The sequence below is a fragment of the Rhopalosiphum padi genome, chromosome 4, assembly GCF_020882245.1.
Source record: "Rhopalosiphum padi isolate XX-2018 chromosome 4, ASM2088224v1, whole genome shotgun sequence".
Classification (NCBI taxonomy): domain Eukaryota; kingdom Metazoa; phylum Arthropoda; class Insecta; order Hemiptera; family Aphididae; genus Rhopalosiphum; species Rhopalosiphum padi.
The window spans coordinates 17,511,703-17,526,505 of record NC_083600.1 but is presented as its reverse complement, the minus strand read 5'-3'; the positions used below and the strand labels follow the sequence as shown (position 1 = coordinate 17,526,505).

The 14,803-nt window shown below is 29.2% G+C and overlaps 1 protein-coding gene across 3 annotated transcripts in view; it reads left to right on the top strand.

Annotated features, from left to right (window-relative positions):
* Window positions 1-14,803, top strand: part of LOC132929794 (photoreceptor-specific nuclear receptor-like) — a 62,537-nt gene that overhangs the window by 33,507 nt on the left and 14,227 nt on the right. For all 3 annotated transcript variants that reach the window (XM_060995361.1, XM_060995362.1, XM_060995360.1), the window contains 2 exons: window positions 5,016-5,310; window positions 10,757-10,860. In XM_060995361.1, coding sequence (XP_060851344.1) covers window positions 5,016-5,310; window positions 10,757-10,860 — 399 coding nt within the window. The remainder of the gene's footprint in view (window positions 1-5,015; window positions 5,311-10,756; window positions 10,861-14,803) is intronic.

Sequence of the window (14,803 nt, the reverse complement as noted above, 5' to 3'; positions counted from 1 at the left end):
CCAATTTCCGCGTATATTTATGCAATCAGACACAGCCAACAATTCCAACCACTTTGGCGTTCGCCTTTTTATTTTGTTTTTTACATGTAAATATATCATTGGGTTATTTATTTTTCCAGATTGTTCCTTTTATATTATATAATATCGTTCAACTGTTGCGAAGATACTGTATTATATTAACTGGTAAAACGTAGTTTCTCTCATTAATTTAGCAAGGTATATCAGATTGATTCGTCAACACCGTCGTTACCCGCGTCGTCATTCACCCCCTTTTTTAAAGAAAAAACTCGCGTTATTCAATTTATTTAATTGTATAATTGGCAAATGCGCAATGTATGTACATAAAATTTTTTATAATTTGTGCCATTTGCTATTTATAGTATCCAATAATTTTATTTTATGGCCTTCTTATAATTTTTATCCTATATTTAACACATTTGTTATAGTCCACTATCATTACTTTGCATCTTGCGGTTAATCAAACTTTACACTAGATAGGTACCTACTACTAATGATATTTAATCTCATTTTACATTCTTACATGATTTTTACTGATTTTTCATTCTTAAATAATTAAACACCTGTATAATTTGAAAGCTAAAAAACAAATGTTGAAATGTATAAATAATAATAAAATGTAAAAAATAATAAATACAGTGGTTACTAAATCATTCACTTAATATGAAAAATACCTTAAAACATATTATACACTACCCTAAGAAATATCAAATATTTATCCAATATGGTGTGGTTGTTAGCTGATAAAATGTTATTAAAATTTAAAATATAACCTAAAATAAAAAAAAAACTTATATAAATAAATATTTACATTATATTCTACAGAAAATGTATTGTTCATATTAAACATATAGCATATAGTAGGTTCTTGCTATAGGTACTTTATTTTATTTTCACTCCAGTACATGCTAGAATCCCCGGTTACCAATTTTCAATAAAACCAACTAGTGACACATGAAAACCCTTCTCTACAAAACAACGTCTTAGGATCCACAATGTGTTTACTGCGTATGTGTTTAATAGTCAATCTTCTTACTATTGTTGTGACTTTTTTTTACTTTATTTAATTTTTCTGCTTATGAATATTAATTAATAATAACACTGTTGTGTATTAGAATATTATATAAATGAATATGTCTTATACGTCAACGCAAATCATTATTATTATTATAAATCTACTAACTTAAAATATAATCTCACAATCTTAACAACATTATATGGCATAATGGAGATGTTAAAATAAATACTATCAGGTCCACAGAGGTAATATCATGATACGTATTATACTAGTATATAACATAAATTAATTAATAATTAATGCATTTAAAAGTTTTCATCAAATAGTGTTCATGACTCATGATACACAATACATACTATATTTTGTTTCTAATTCACTCTTTTTTGTTGTTTTTATATGAATATATTATATTAACCGCAAACAAACCCTATACCTAGTTTGAACTGAAATATATGGGATTTTCGGAATCCCTAGGGGCACAAATTTCCTATCTGCTTGCAGTTCTTGTCAGTTTATTTAGATCCACCGGTCAATTTTCAGACCTAACTCCATTTTCAATTTATACGTCACGAACATTTATAAACAGATTCACAAATTCAATAAAATAATAAACATCGAACGAAATAAACAAAATTTATAACTTTATTTTATGTTTTTATCCTAGAGATAATAATTTACCTATAATATATATTATATAGTCATTATAACAATTTATATAGGTATATTATAATTTAAAAACTTTTGTTTTAAATATTATTACTTTCACTTGATTAATTTTAATTTTAAATAGTATAAATGCAATAATAACATGTAAGTAATACCAATAAGCAATAACCTATTATATTTTATCATTTACGACTTTATTATGTTAGTAATAACATTAAGAACACAATAAATGTTCTTACACTCTTGTTTTTCTGTTTTTCTTACTCCCCATTTTCAGCATCATTGATTAAATATAAATTATTTAATATTATAGAATCCGTTTAGAGATGAATATCGTGTTTATATAAATAATTAAAACCCGAGAGGCCGAGAAACCGGAAATGAGCTTTCATTGTTTTTCTTCTTAGTTCCTGGTGTTCCTACCAATCAAATAATAATAATAAATCATAATAATATAAACAAATGTGATAAGTATATACGTTATATTATTATAAATTGCTGTATGAATGCGGTTTTTGGCGCGCGGGATAGTAGACGTCATCGTTGTCGGTGGTATTGCAGGATGGCAGCTAAAAAATGACTTTTAAAGTTGCGTATTATATAATACGCTGTACACGCGCGGGCTGTAGCATAAGCGACGATTCATTCGGTGTCCGGAATGCCGCGCCAGATGTGCCCACGACCAGCTTGCCCTCCCTTTGCGAAACCGGCGTTAAGCCCCGGCCGGTTTTCCAGGCGCACACGCCCCCCATGGGGATAATCAATCGACGCGCTGTTTCCGTCCATCCACTGCAGCGGCAGCGGAATATAATATATATATACACTCACCAACTATCGTTGCCGTACCTCGTGCTCAAATAAGCCAGATTTAATGATTTCCACCGCCGCCTCCCCGCCCAGGCATGTCCGCGGACCGCGAGGGCGCCTATCCCGCGGACTTGGTGGTAATAATAATTATATAACACAGTTTTGTATACAACGTAGACGCGGTATAATAATATCATATAATATATCAAAAATGTACCTCGGCCAGATGTTTATTTTATGCTCAATTCTTTATTTATAATAATGTTGTACACTTCATTTACAAATACAATGAAACCTGTAGGAAGTATATATATTATGGACAGTCACGGGACCATCAAAAGTATCCGTTTAGACACTAGACAGGTGTCTGTTTTAGACAGGCTTTAGTTTTATTTTAATCAAACTCACATGTATCTATTAAATGAAAATATTGTTTTTTTTTATAAAAAAAAAAAGCCGTGATAGTAAATATTGATACAAAATCATTAAATATACTGAACGGATATACATACATAGATACATATAATTAATTATACATACACGGTACCTGTAGTGGTCTCATTTGAATCCTGCAAAATATATATTTATATTTTTAAAATCCAATAATATGCTAATTAATCCCACTTATTAAATTAGTAGGCCTGGGAGAGGGATAGATTCTAAATAGGATTTTAAGTCTGCATAAAAAATATGAGTTAAAAAAACATTTAATGACGGCCACTAGTAGAAAGGCAATAGTATTTAGTATTTAATTGTTCACTATTATAATAAGAAATTAATTATTGTACGATTTTACACGTTTTTAAATCAAAACGAAATTGGTTGTGATCTATACACTCGCCAACAATCATCGCTTTTAATCATTCATACTAATAATTTTAAGACAAAGACGAGTATTATATTTCAAACACTAGCTGAAAAATTCCATAACGACATTTTTATCGTTTTAATAAATACATTTTAATTTCAAATTAAAAAAAAAACATTGTTAAAGAATAAAAATTGAGTATTATTCCTAATTAGTTATAATATTTATATCGGTTGGTCTAAAAATGGATAAATTCCGGGCACGGTTTATGAAAGTATGCGTATTCAAGAATAATCGAAATGACAATGACACTACTGCATGCATAATATTATTAATAATGTCAATTAACGTTATTGTTATCGGCGATAATATAGGAGTAATATATCTGGTCGTAATTCATCATGCCTTAAGTTGCAAACGAGTTTTCATTACCGATGAAACTGTTGCATAGTAATAGTATTTACATACTTAAATTTGAATTTTGAGTTGAGTTTCAACTGAGATTTGTATTCGTTATACAGGCCATATATAGATCGTTATACATTGGAATACTTATATTTTTACCAGGAATTAATTATTGTGTCCATTGAGAGAGGTATACGTTATATAAAGATATTCGTTAATTCATACTTTATTTTATTTTTTATTAATTCGCAGTGACTACGCCCAAAGTGTATACGTCTTTAAAAGTACATAAATGATATTGGTATTATATTGATCTTATATAGGTTAACTTATATACTTTTAATTTTCAATTTTATTGTGCATAGTATAATATTCAGACGTAATTAACAATTTTAGACTTCCGTTTTAAATTTGTATAATTGGTTACGTTCTGACCGCCGTTATACACGCGTAATTTTCTTCATAATCGAATCATATTTTATTGTAATATGAAAAATTAATAATGTTTCATATTTTCTGCAATTAGTTTATAAATAATGAATTTATATTAAATATTAATGAAACAATATTTGTGTACATATGTGTATAATGTATTTGTGTATAAGAGAACTAATATTTTCTTGTTTAAATACGGTTGGCATTGGTTACATGAAATAAAATAATTATTATGATATAGTAAATAATTTTAGACCTGTACTTTATATTTGTTCTAAGTCTAAACCACCCTAATGAAAATGTTGAAAGTATGTGTAATTTATATTTAATGGAGTTCAAGACAGTGAAAATTCACTAGAATATTATTTAATTAGCACAGGCAACACCGTGTAAGATAAGATAATAACTTGTAGAAAATAGTAATAATATTTACTATTTAAAAAATTCAAAGGCCTAAAATGCATGAGTCTTATGGAATACCACAATTTTCGAGCGATTTTCATAAAATTGTCTTCAATAGATTCAACAAAATCCATAGTACCATATAGGGTACTTTTATTTTTAAACACATAAATGTTAAATACATCACAGCTGATTCACGAAAAACTATCATTGTTTTTATTATTAGTAGATAAATTATTGTTGTTTATTACTCATTAGTGGTAGAAAATAATGTTGTCGTTATGATTGGATATAATTGTATACCTAATTTGTACTGTTTTCAAGATAACCCAAATAATTGCCACACAATAACGCACTCTCCTATTTTTTGACTCCCTCTTTCCCACCCTTGCCGCCACACGAATTTATGTTATAAACTATACTAATGTCCTGCTATGCACTATGTTTCTTATACAGACGCAGACTCAAGTTATTCCATGAGGGATAGGCCGTTGTCGCTCTGCATGTCGGCTGCTTGTGCCGCCCAACAGGTACCGGTGTCCTCGTCGAGAACGCCTCCGACTTCGGTCCCCCCATCCTCGGGACATTACTCGGTGGCAACCGGTGGCCAAGCTATAGCTAAGACCAAGACACTGGGACTAACTTGCGTCGTGTGCGGCGACACGTCGAGCGGAAAGCATTATGGCATATTGGCATGCAACGGTTGCAGCGGGTTCTTTAAGAGGAGCGTACGCCGCAAACTCATCTACAGGTCAGTAGTACATGATGCGATTGTGTCGAATATGATATTCTTATTTTGAGTTCTAAGTCAAATTATCTCAAAACTAAATTATCCGTAGAACAATTTCCCATAATATTTCATGACAAATCATATAAATAATGCAAAAAATATTATTTAGTATATTTTATAAATGAAAAATATTTCTAAATTATTTTAATTATTTGCCGAGTAGTAAAACATTCTATGTAAATAATTCCCGTTAACATATATTATAATATGTAATACGTATTATATTGTTAAGTACCTACCTACAATTAATTATTTTCAAATTTTCAAAAAAATAATGCAAAATTCAAAAATCAATATTATTAAGTAAAATACGTAAAATAGAAACGGTTAGCTCGCAATATACCATACACGTTACCATTATAAAAATAACAATTAACAACATATCACTTTATATAAAGAGGACGTGCGATTGATGTACTTATAATCACAACTTTTATTATAGAGGTTAAAATTTTGATTAATATTTACGTGGGATATTTTGGTTTTTGGATATTTTGTTAGGGATATTTTTATCGGGGTATTTGACGTGTCACCATTATTTTGAAATATTGTATAATACGACGTGCATATTTGTGGATATATCAGCTGCAGTGGCGTGCTTAAGGGTGTGAGATTATTTAAATTTAAACGAATAATGAATTTGTTTTATGGATTTAACGTAAAATGTATTGCACACATTTAATATAAAACTTTCTATTTATACAGAATAGTATTTTGTTTAGACCATTGTTATTAAACTATATTAACTTGATAAATATGTTTTATGTGCTCCCTTCAATAGGCATATAAGCTATAGGTAGTCCATTAAATAACTGGTTTGTTGTATTATAATATTTTAAAAATGAAATGTTGAGTTAACATAAATTACAACAATTGTATACATTTTAAATAAAAATACAATAAGTCAGATAATTCTTTACTGGAACCGGGAATAATATTTTTAGTATTGACTGTGATTATATTGGTCTTTAATGCAAACTCGATGAATGGAAAAAACTGGTAGTTATAACCTAAACTTCACCCTCTTTCCAATTCAAAATATTATGTCACGAGGGGTTCGGGAACAATACAATACGTCACTGTACATGTGTTTTATCGTAATTTGACAATGCAAATTAATTTAAAGTGTTTACAGTTTTATGTAAATTATAGAAATAATACACATCAAAAAGTGTTCATTTTTTTTAAAAGTATTATTAGCTTTATCAAACCATGTGATATTTTACTAAAAGATTTAAAGATACCTAAACTACATTAATAATATATTATGCAGAAAAAAGACACAATATAATTTATATTATATAAAAAATTCAATATTCATTTAACAATTTTTTTTTATTATTTTGTTCAAACATTAAGGGTTATTAATGTTTTAATAAAATGTATCAAACTTATATTATGTACATATTTTTTCGTTGCTTCAGTTTGACGTCCTATAGTATTTCGTAAGATTGATCTGATAAATCATTTTATTTTATTTTGCTTTCATATCGAAATTAATAATTTTTGTTTACATTCTTTAAGGGAATATAGATTATTTAGATATGTAAATTATAATATAAATATTTCAATATATTTATTATTTATATATATTTAAACGTATAATATGAATAATTTTAATTATTATTATTAACTACAAACATAAAACAATGTACCTACTTATATTATATAATATACATACATTTATTCTGCAGAAGGTACATATATATTATTTATAAATAATAGTTTATACGAAATCCTCTTGAAATCGTGTAGTGCTGCAGATATTATTCTATTTTTTTTCCCAATGCGACCTGTAGTAAACAATTCCCCTTTGGTGATTTTGAAGCCCATAAAAATCCAATGTTTGTTCGCGTTACTATAGATAGCCCATATCTACTTGTACCACCACCAACTGAACGAATGCCATCGCTGCAGTAGTTAGATATTCCATAATCAAATGTGTATACACACATACACATCTGATATAATGTATTTTTTTTATTTATACACGATATCAAATACAATATATGTTAAGGTATTATGTTTTTTATATTTATGTATATGCGGGTATTAAACGACGCGTGTTGCCATGTTCCTTGCTTTGCTTTTCTCTTATATTCCATGTGTATGTATATAATATATATACATATTATACAATATACATGCTTTAACTGATACGTAATATGTTATGTGTGTATTTATATATATATATATATATATATATAGGCATTTTCCAAGCGTTCGTTTGAAGCCTATAGGCTGCTGCAGGAATCTTTTTCTTCTTTTTTTCTTTTTTCCTTTTCAATTTCATGTCTCTAATACTCTTGAACGGTTATAAATAAATGTGATTCAGTAGCGAAAGAGGGTTTGACGTTTTATAACAGCTCTTCGGGATTACTGTATCGGGACGTTGAGTTTACGGGGGTGGGGTGTATATAGTTTAGAAAGCCGAGCGCGGCAAAAAGATTCAATTATATATCTCTAACGTAGTAATACTACTACGGGCACGCCGCCGCCGCGGGCCGGCCAAAAGCCTTATTCCTCCTCCGTTGTCGCTCTTTCTCTCTGTCACCATCATTTCGCTCTCTCTCTCACCGTCTCTCACTCTTTCGCTCACTCACTATCTTCCGCCGTTACTGCCATTACAAACTATACACGCATTTTCTCGAAATCGATCGTCTTTCCTTTTCGCAATATACTTTTTGATTGGTTTTCGTCGAGAACACGGTCATAAGACGGCCGCGCTACTTCACTGAACATAGATGCAGTACCAGGTGCGGTCACACAGCCACTCCTCATCTCGTTCGTGAAAGAAAACTCACATAAGGACGAGCCTGTGTATATATATATATTGCACACAAGTGCAACACATCAATGTATTATATTATTTATTATTTGATATTTATCATATTTATATTTGCTTTGTGAGCTTATATAATATAACCTACCTATATGCGTATACATTCGCTCTTTATTACGTAAAATTTATAAATACGTAGGCATGGTAAAAATATAAAAAAGTGAATATATAATTTTTCATTTAATGCACTAAATAATATTAATTCTGGATTGTAAATCTGTGGCATGCCTTAAAGTTCTGTTTTTGTAAAATGTGAAATAAACACAAACTAATAAACCATTATATAATTTATTGAACTAATTGTTTTGAAATAAAAAAAAAATATATAAAACTATTCATCTTATTTGAATTTACCATAATATAATGAATATAATAAATATTTATTAATTCAATTAATTTGTCTATTGAAATATTTTATTTAGTAAAAATAATTATAGGTACGTATGATATTACGTAAATGATTAAATGATTTTCTTACAATGCTTCGACAGTTACTTATTCATTTTTATGTTATTTTATTTTATTTTACAAATGAGACATGGTGGTAATTAGTAATTTATCTCTATAGTTATTTACACACCTATTGGCTACTATCTATTATAAATTTGATTATTTTGTTTCCCAGCTTTATCAATAATGTCTATCGACCAACAAGTCGTAACAAATTGTCAATGCATAATGTTTTATAATATCGCCAATGTCTAATCCTAACTAGACATCTGTATGTATAAGTATGTTTTATACAGGGTGTAACTCGTCTATTTGACAAATGCAATAATAGTGCCAATGCAATAATGTCAAATAGACGAGTTACACCCTGTATAGTACATTGCACATACATCAAATACACATTGCAGTAGGATTTCATTATAGACGCTATAGCGATGACTACCGATGGATTTTCTGTGGCAAATGAAAATCAAATTATGAAAGGGTCTACGAGGGAATTAAAATGGTAAACTTATTCTGTTGAGGGTTTCTGCCGCTCTTTGACCGTGACCCGCTAACAGGTTTACACTTGTGACGGCCGAACGATTACCTTCCACACACCGGATACATTATGTGCATGTATAATGTATATATATATATATATATATAAATTGTATATAGTAGTAATAATTTCCACCCTTCGTGGAAACACATCGCCACCCCATACACGTTATTAGTGCAAATCCCATAGCCACAATAGCAGAAGCTGCAGAAAGACGCATTAACGATAAATTGATTTGTTTAAAGAGTACCCTTCCCACCCCATGCTGTTGCTCGTCCTGTGTCGACTGAGTGTGGTGCGTACTTATCCACACACACTCAATTCGATCGACGGAATTAAATCTCGGACCCGATCGCACCCCTGGGACCCGTGAATTCCACTTCACCATCACCCACGCTAACACCGGTAGACGGTATATACACACGTATCGTTATAAACGAAGGGTCAAACTTATTCGTCCTTCTAAAGCTGACTTTTTTTTTAACTTCAAGTCATTTATTTCAACATTTATTTGAAATTCCCTGATAGATTTCATCTTAAAATAAAAATTTTTTTTGATGTTATCGTGCAGGATATCATATATATTAAAAAAATGTAATAGTAATTTAAATTATACGCCTTATATAATATTATGTTAAATATATTATAATAATATGTGTTATAGCGATATTTTTTAGCATTACGATTGAACTTGGAGACTTTTTTTCTATATTCATTTATAATATTTTATATTATTGTATACTATTTAATATTTATTATAATATAATATTATCTTTATATAGTTTATCTAGTAATTTCTCGTGGTTTAGAAAATTTGTTAAACTGCATTATCATATTTAATTAGATATATATATAATAGACAATTACTTTGAATCGAAAAAAACAAACATCCTTTGATATTTTATTTTTAATGGTTGACTACTAGCTAGGTATTAGGTAATGCTATTAAATATACATAGGTGATAATTAAGAGTAAGAGGGTGAATCCTTGCGGGGTTCTTTATCCTGTAATACAATACTACTCCCCACCCTAAAAAATCCATATATCACCTATTAATTTAATGTAATAAACTATTTTCGTAAAGGATTTTTACAATTCAATAAAATGTACGTAACCTATTTTAAAATATAATATTTAATATAATATGAAAATTGCTCTCGTGATTGTTTGCTTTTGGTATTAAAGGTGCAGGTGTATTTTAAGATATCAAAAATCATTTTTGCGCTTGCGTACTAGAATAAGGGGCGTGCAATGGGAGTTTCTCCGTCATTGTCGACCGAATGAGAAACGTCTTGATAAAAAATATATTCGTTAATACAAAAGCGCCAAGCGGTACATAATAAGTGCACTGTAAGTCTACATGATTAAAACAAATGTATATACAATAATGTTTCTTATAATATCATGTATGAATGTATGACAATTTATAACTGCCTATAATTGATGTTTAGTATTTATTATTATATGAGCCTATTTAATACTTAGTAAAATATATTTACACATATTTTTTCGAACATATAATATATCTTATATAAACTTATATACTATGTTTATGTTGTTTTGTGAATTATAGATGTCAAGCGGGAACCGGAAGTTGCGTAGTAGACAAGGCGCACCGTAACCAATGTCAGGCGTGCAGACTGAAGAAATGCCTCAATATGGGCATGAATAAGGACGGTGAGGAATCCTAGAAAGAATTTTAATAAAGTTATAATTTGTAGTTATAAATGTTATAATAGTTATAATATATTTTAATGATAATAATATTTATCTCATCATCAAATAATATTTAGTAATAAATAAAAGCTTAAACTATGTGTATATGATACCTCTCCAATAAGCGTAGCTTGTGTTTAGAATGAGTGACTATATATACCTAGGTCCTAGGCCACTGTAATGGATATGTTGAATTTAAATTGAATGATAAATTATTGTATGGTGTATACAAACAACAGTTCTAAGCGGAGACTATCTGTCAGATTATATTTCTAAGGATATTTTATCATACATTTTTTTATTATATATTATTGATATAAGTAATCGATTACCTATTACACTAATAATAATATGGTAGATTGAATTAATTTATCCCAACAACAAATCGTATATATATATTATAAATTATAATATAATAATTATACGGCCCGGGAACGAACAATAATAGTCCGTATATTTTATGTGATTATAAAACAAAATAAACTTTACTTGTTCGGCACAACAATATTGCATAAAAATACTAATAATTAATAAGTAATAATAATAATAATAATAATAAATTACAGCCCTGTTGGCACAACAATTCATAAAAAAGCATAATAATTATTTAAAATATAAAAATGATAAAAAAAAAAACAATAATAATATATGAAAATAACTCACAATTTGTGGAGCGCATACTGACCAATTGGTCTCAGCCTAAATAATTGTTGATACACAGTCGACACAAATCACAAAGTATTTAACAAATAAAGTAATAATACAAAATAATAAAATATGTTCATTGGCTATTAGACCTGCCCTTAAATAAAAGGATGTACTGAATCACACCTATAGAGCCGCTGTGCCAAATAAAAAATTCGACTATAATAGTCGTAATTCCGGCGAACCGCATTCGCGTCACACATACGGCGGACGAGTTTATATATTTTATATTATATAGCATTCAATAAACCACGATGATTGGCATAAGTGATATATCGATATAATATTATATATAGTAATGGAAACGGTTAACATTTCCATTATGAATGCAACAATAAAAAGATACTTTTTTTAGTAATATTAAAACTTAAAATATTTGCGATTCGCACAAAATACAACACGAAAAATATATAATTATTTCACAGTTGATGACGTTGTTCGTATGGTTACGGAACAGTACTTTTAATACGAAAAACGACAGAAAAACTAGTACGGTAATAATATGCACAAACACGTAATGGGACGGAGGCTGTATCATTCCACGCGCCCCGCAATTCGAGGGCGGCCGATAACGCGTCGATACGCAATGCACCTATTAATATTATATAACTTACAAACGACACAATTAAATACAAAAGTAAAATAATACAAAATATAAATTATAAACATGTATGTTGTGTACGTGTGAGTATGTGTGTCGATCGGTGGTGGAGTGGTACGAGGGACGAGGCGATTACCGATACTTTATTATATTATTACGTATTATTAGGTAGACCGGCCGGGCACTAACAATAATGGTTATCAGTGGCGTAGCCAAGGGGGAGGCTAAAGGGGTTATAGCACCCCTCCCCCCACTGGCTTTATTTTTATATTGTTTTAAAATATTTAAATTTAAATATAGAAATCGTCTTACAAATTTTAATTATTTAAAATAGTAAATACGTTAACGTATATATAATCAACGTTAATATGTTATCAGTATTTTTGTTTTCTTGTTGTTTTTGATTTTTAATAACTCAAGTTAAAAGTATTTAGCCCCTCCCTCCATAAAAAATCCCGGATACACCTCTGATGGTTATTATAATATTATTTCATATAATATTATTAGTTATTATTAGCTTATACGTGAATACATTATGGTATAAATAGGGTTTAATAAATAATGTAATTTTTTTGAAAGTATCATTATGTATAAAAATAATAATGTAAGTAAAAGTGATATGTTTCAAGTTTCTAGGATTAATATTTTTTCTATAATATTATAAATCAAATGTCGTCAAAATTTCACTTAAATAGTTAAATCGCTCATAATTTGTTTGTGGTATAGCTTTATTTATAAATTCCAGTAAAAAAAACATATAAAGAATCTTTGGATTTTATTTTCAAGCTTAAGATAATAAAATTGGAAATTTTAAAAATTTTTCACTATACAATATAATTATTAATTTACTTATTGTAGTAAGAATTTATTTGACATTTGTTTTAGCCCTCCTAAAGTACCGACTATATAAAATTCGCTACTTAAAACAATTTACAAAATTGAAAATCTAAGTATTCTAGCTGCTTTAAAAGGTTACACTCTTCGCACATTAATAATGATAAAAAAAATCAAACTTACACATACTCAATAAATATCTAATGTAAAACCAAAACATTTCATTGCTTTGCTTAAAATTTGAAACTTGTATTTAAAAGACTAGGACACTAGGTCGTATAATTATATGATTTTTTGTTACAAATTCGAATTTTGTTGTTACCAATGTGGTCCCAACAAAATAAATGCTCATACAATTTCCTTCAAAGTAATTATGATTAGGTACCATTTACCATTATTATTGTTATAGTCTTTACAATATTATTACTGTTACTTGTTAGAAAATATTAAGTTTTTTAATATTTTTTTTTATGTTAAAAATAAGACATACAACTATACACGTTTCTTTATAAATACGTTTTTATTGAATATGATATATTTATTTTATGATTCTTGTCACATAATTAAGCCGTAAATATCGATCGTACTTATAAATTTTTGTTATTTTTATTTTTCGAGTGTTATTTTAGAAATTGGGTCATATTATATATAATTTAAAAAAAATTTCTGTCCCCAGCTCACACGGTATGTAATTATATACCTTGGCACCTTGCATACTCCGTGCTCACGCCTATGATTCCATAGTAGTATAGTAAGTACTAATTTACTATAATAATGTATTATTGTGAAATTAAAGGAAGCCAACATTTTGAATTACAGGATATATCATAATACGCAATGTCGCGTTTACTTAAAATCTGACATCTGAGTTTTTCTACACGGTATCTATTTTATGTATGATAAATATGTATTATGCATATTATAATAATAATACGTTATTAAAACATTGTTGTAACAATGTCCGTAGTGTGAAATATAAAGGATTCATGCTAAACAACGTATTTACGTATGTATAATAAAGCTGTGGCGGTCGGTTGCCACGTGCTCACACAGTGGTCGACCCTTGTTAAAAAAACATCAAAACGCAGATACAGAAAGAGAAAGAGAAAGAGAGTGAACCAAGTTAACCGAGGAAAATGTTTTTTACGCTCATTTAAATAAACATAAAACGACCACGTTATAATATAATACAATATGTAAAAACTAAAAAACCACGATGTGTCATTACAAAGTGTGAGCGTGCGGTGACGATGTATAATGTATGTATATATTATATATATACAGTCGTTTATTACTGTAATATAAATATGTATATTATTATTATTTACGATTTTATTTTTTAATGAGCGCGCGCACGCATCCAACGAAGAGTATAATGACAATATATTATTATGTAGATATACACTAAACGTGCAGGCAAAGTCGTGTAGGGTTTTTATTTTGTACTCGTCACCCGTCTCTCAGCCTCCGGCCGATGAGGCGCACACGTCGGGCTCGCTGCAAATGAAGAGAAGACTTGCGGGAGAAAAAAAAACAGTAGCAAAAAGTGGAAAACGATATTTTATTATATGCACAACACGTCGAATGTATCGTATATAGGGTATTATACTTCGTATTATTATTATTATTGTTTTGTCACACGCGGATCGTGACATGCGGTTATCGTGGACCCGCCGGCACCGTTATTATCATTAAAAAGCTTACGCTCAACAAACGCCGCCGCGAGATTTTAACTGCACCGAAGGCGACGAAATCAAAGGGATT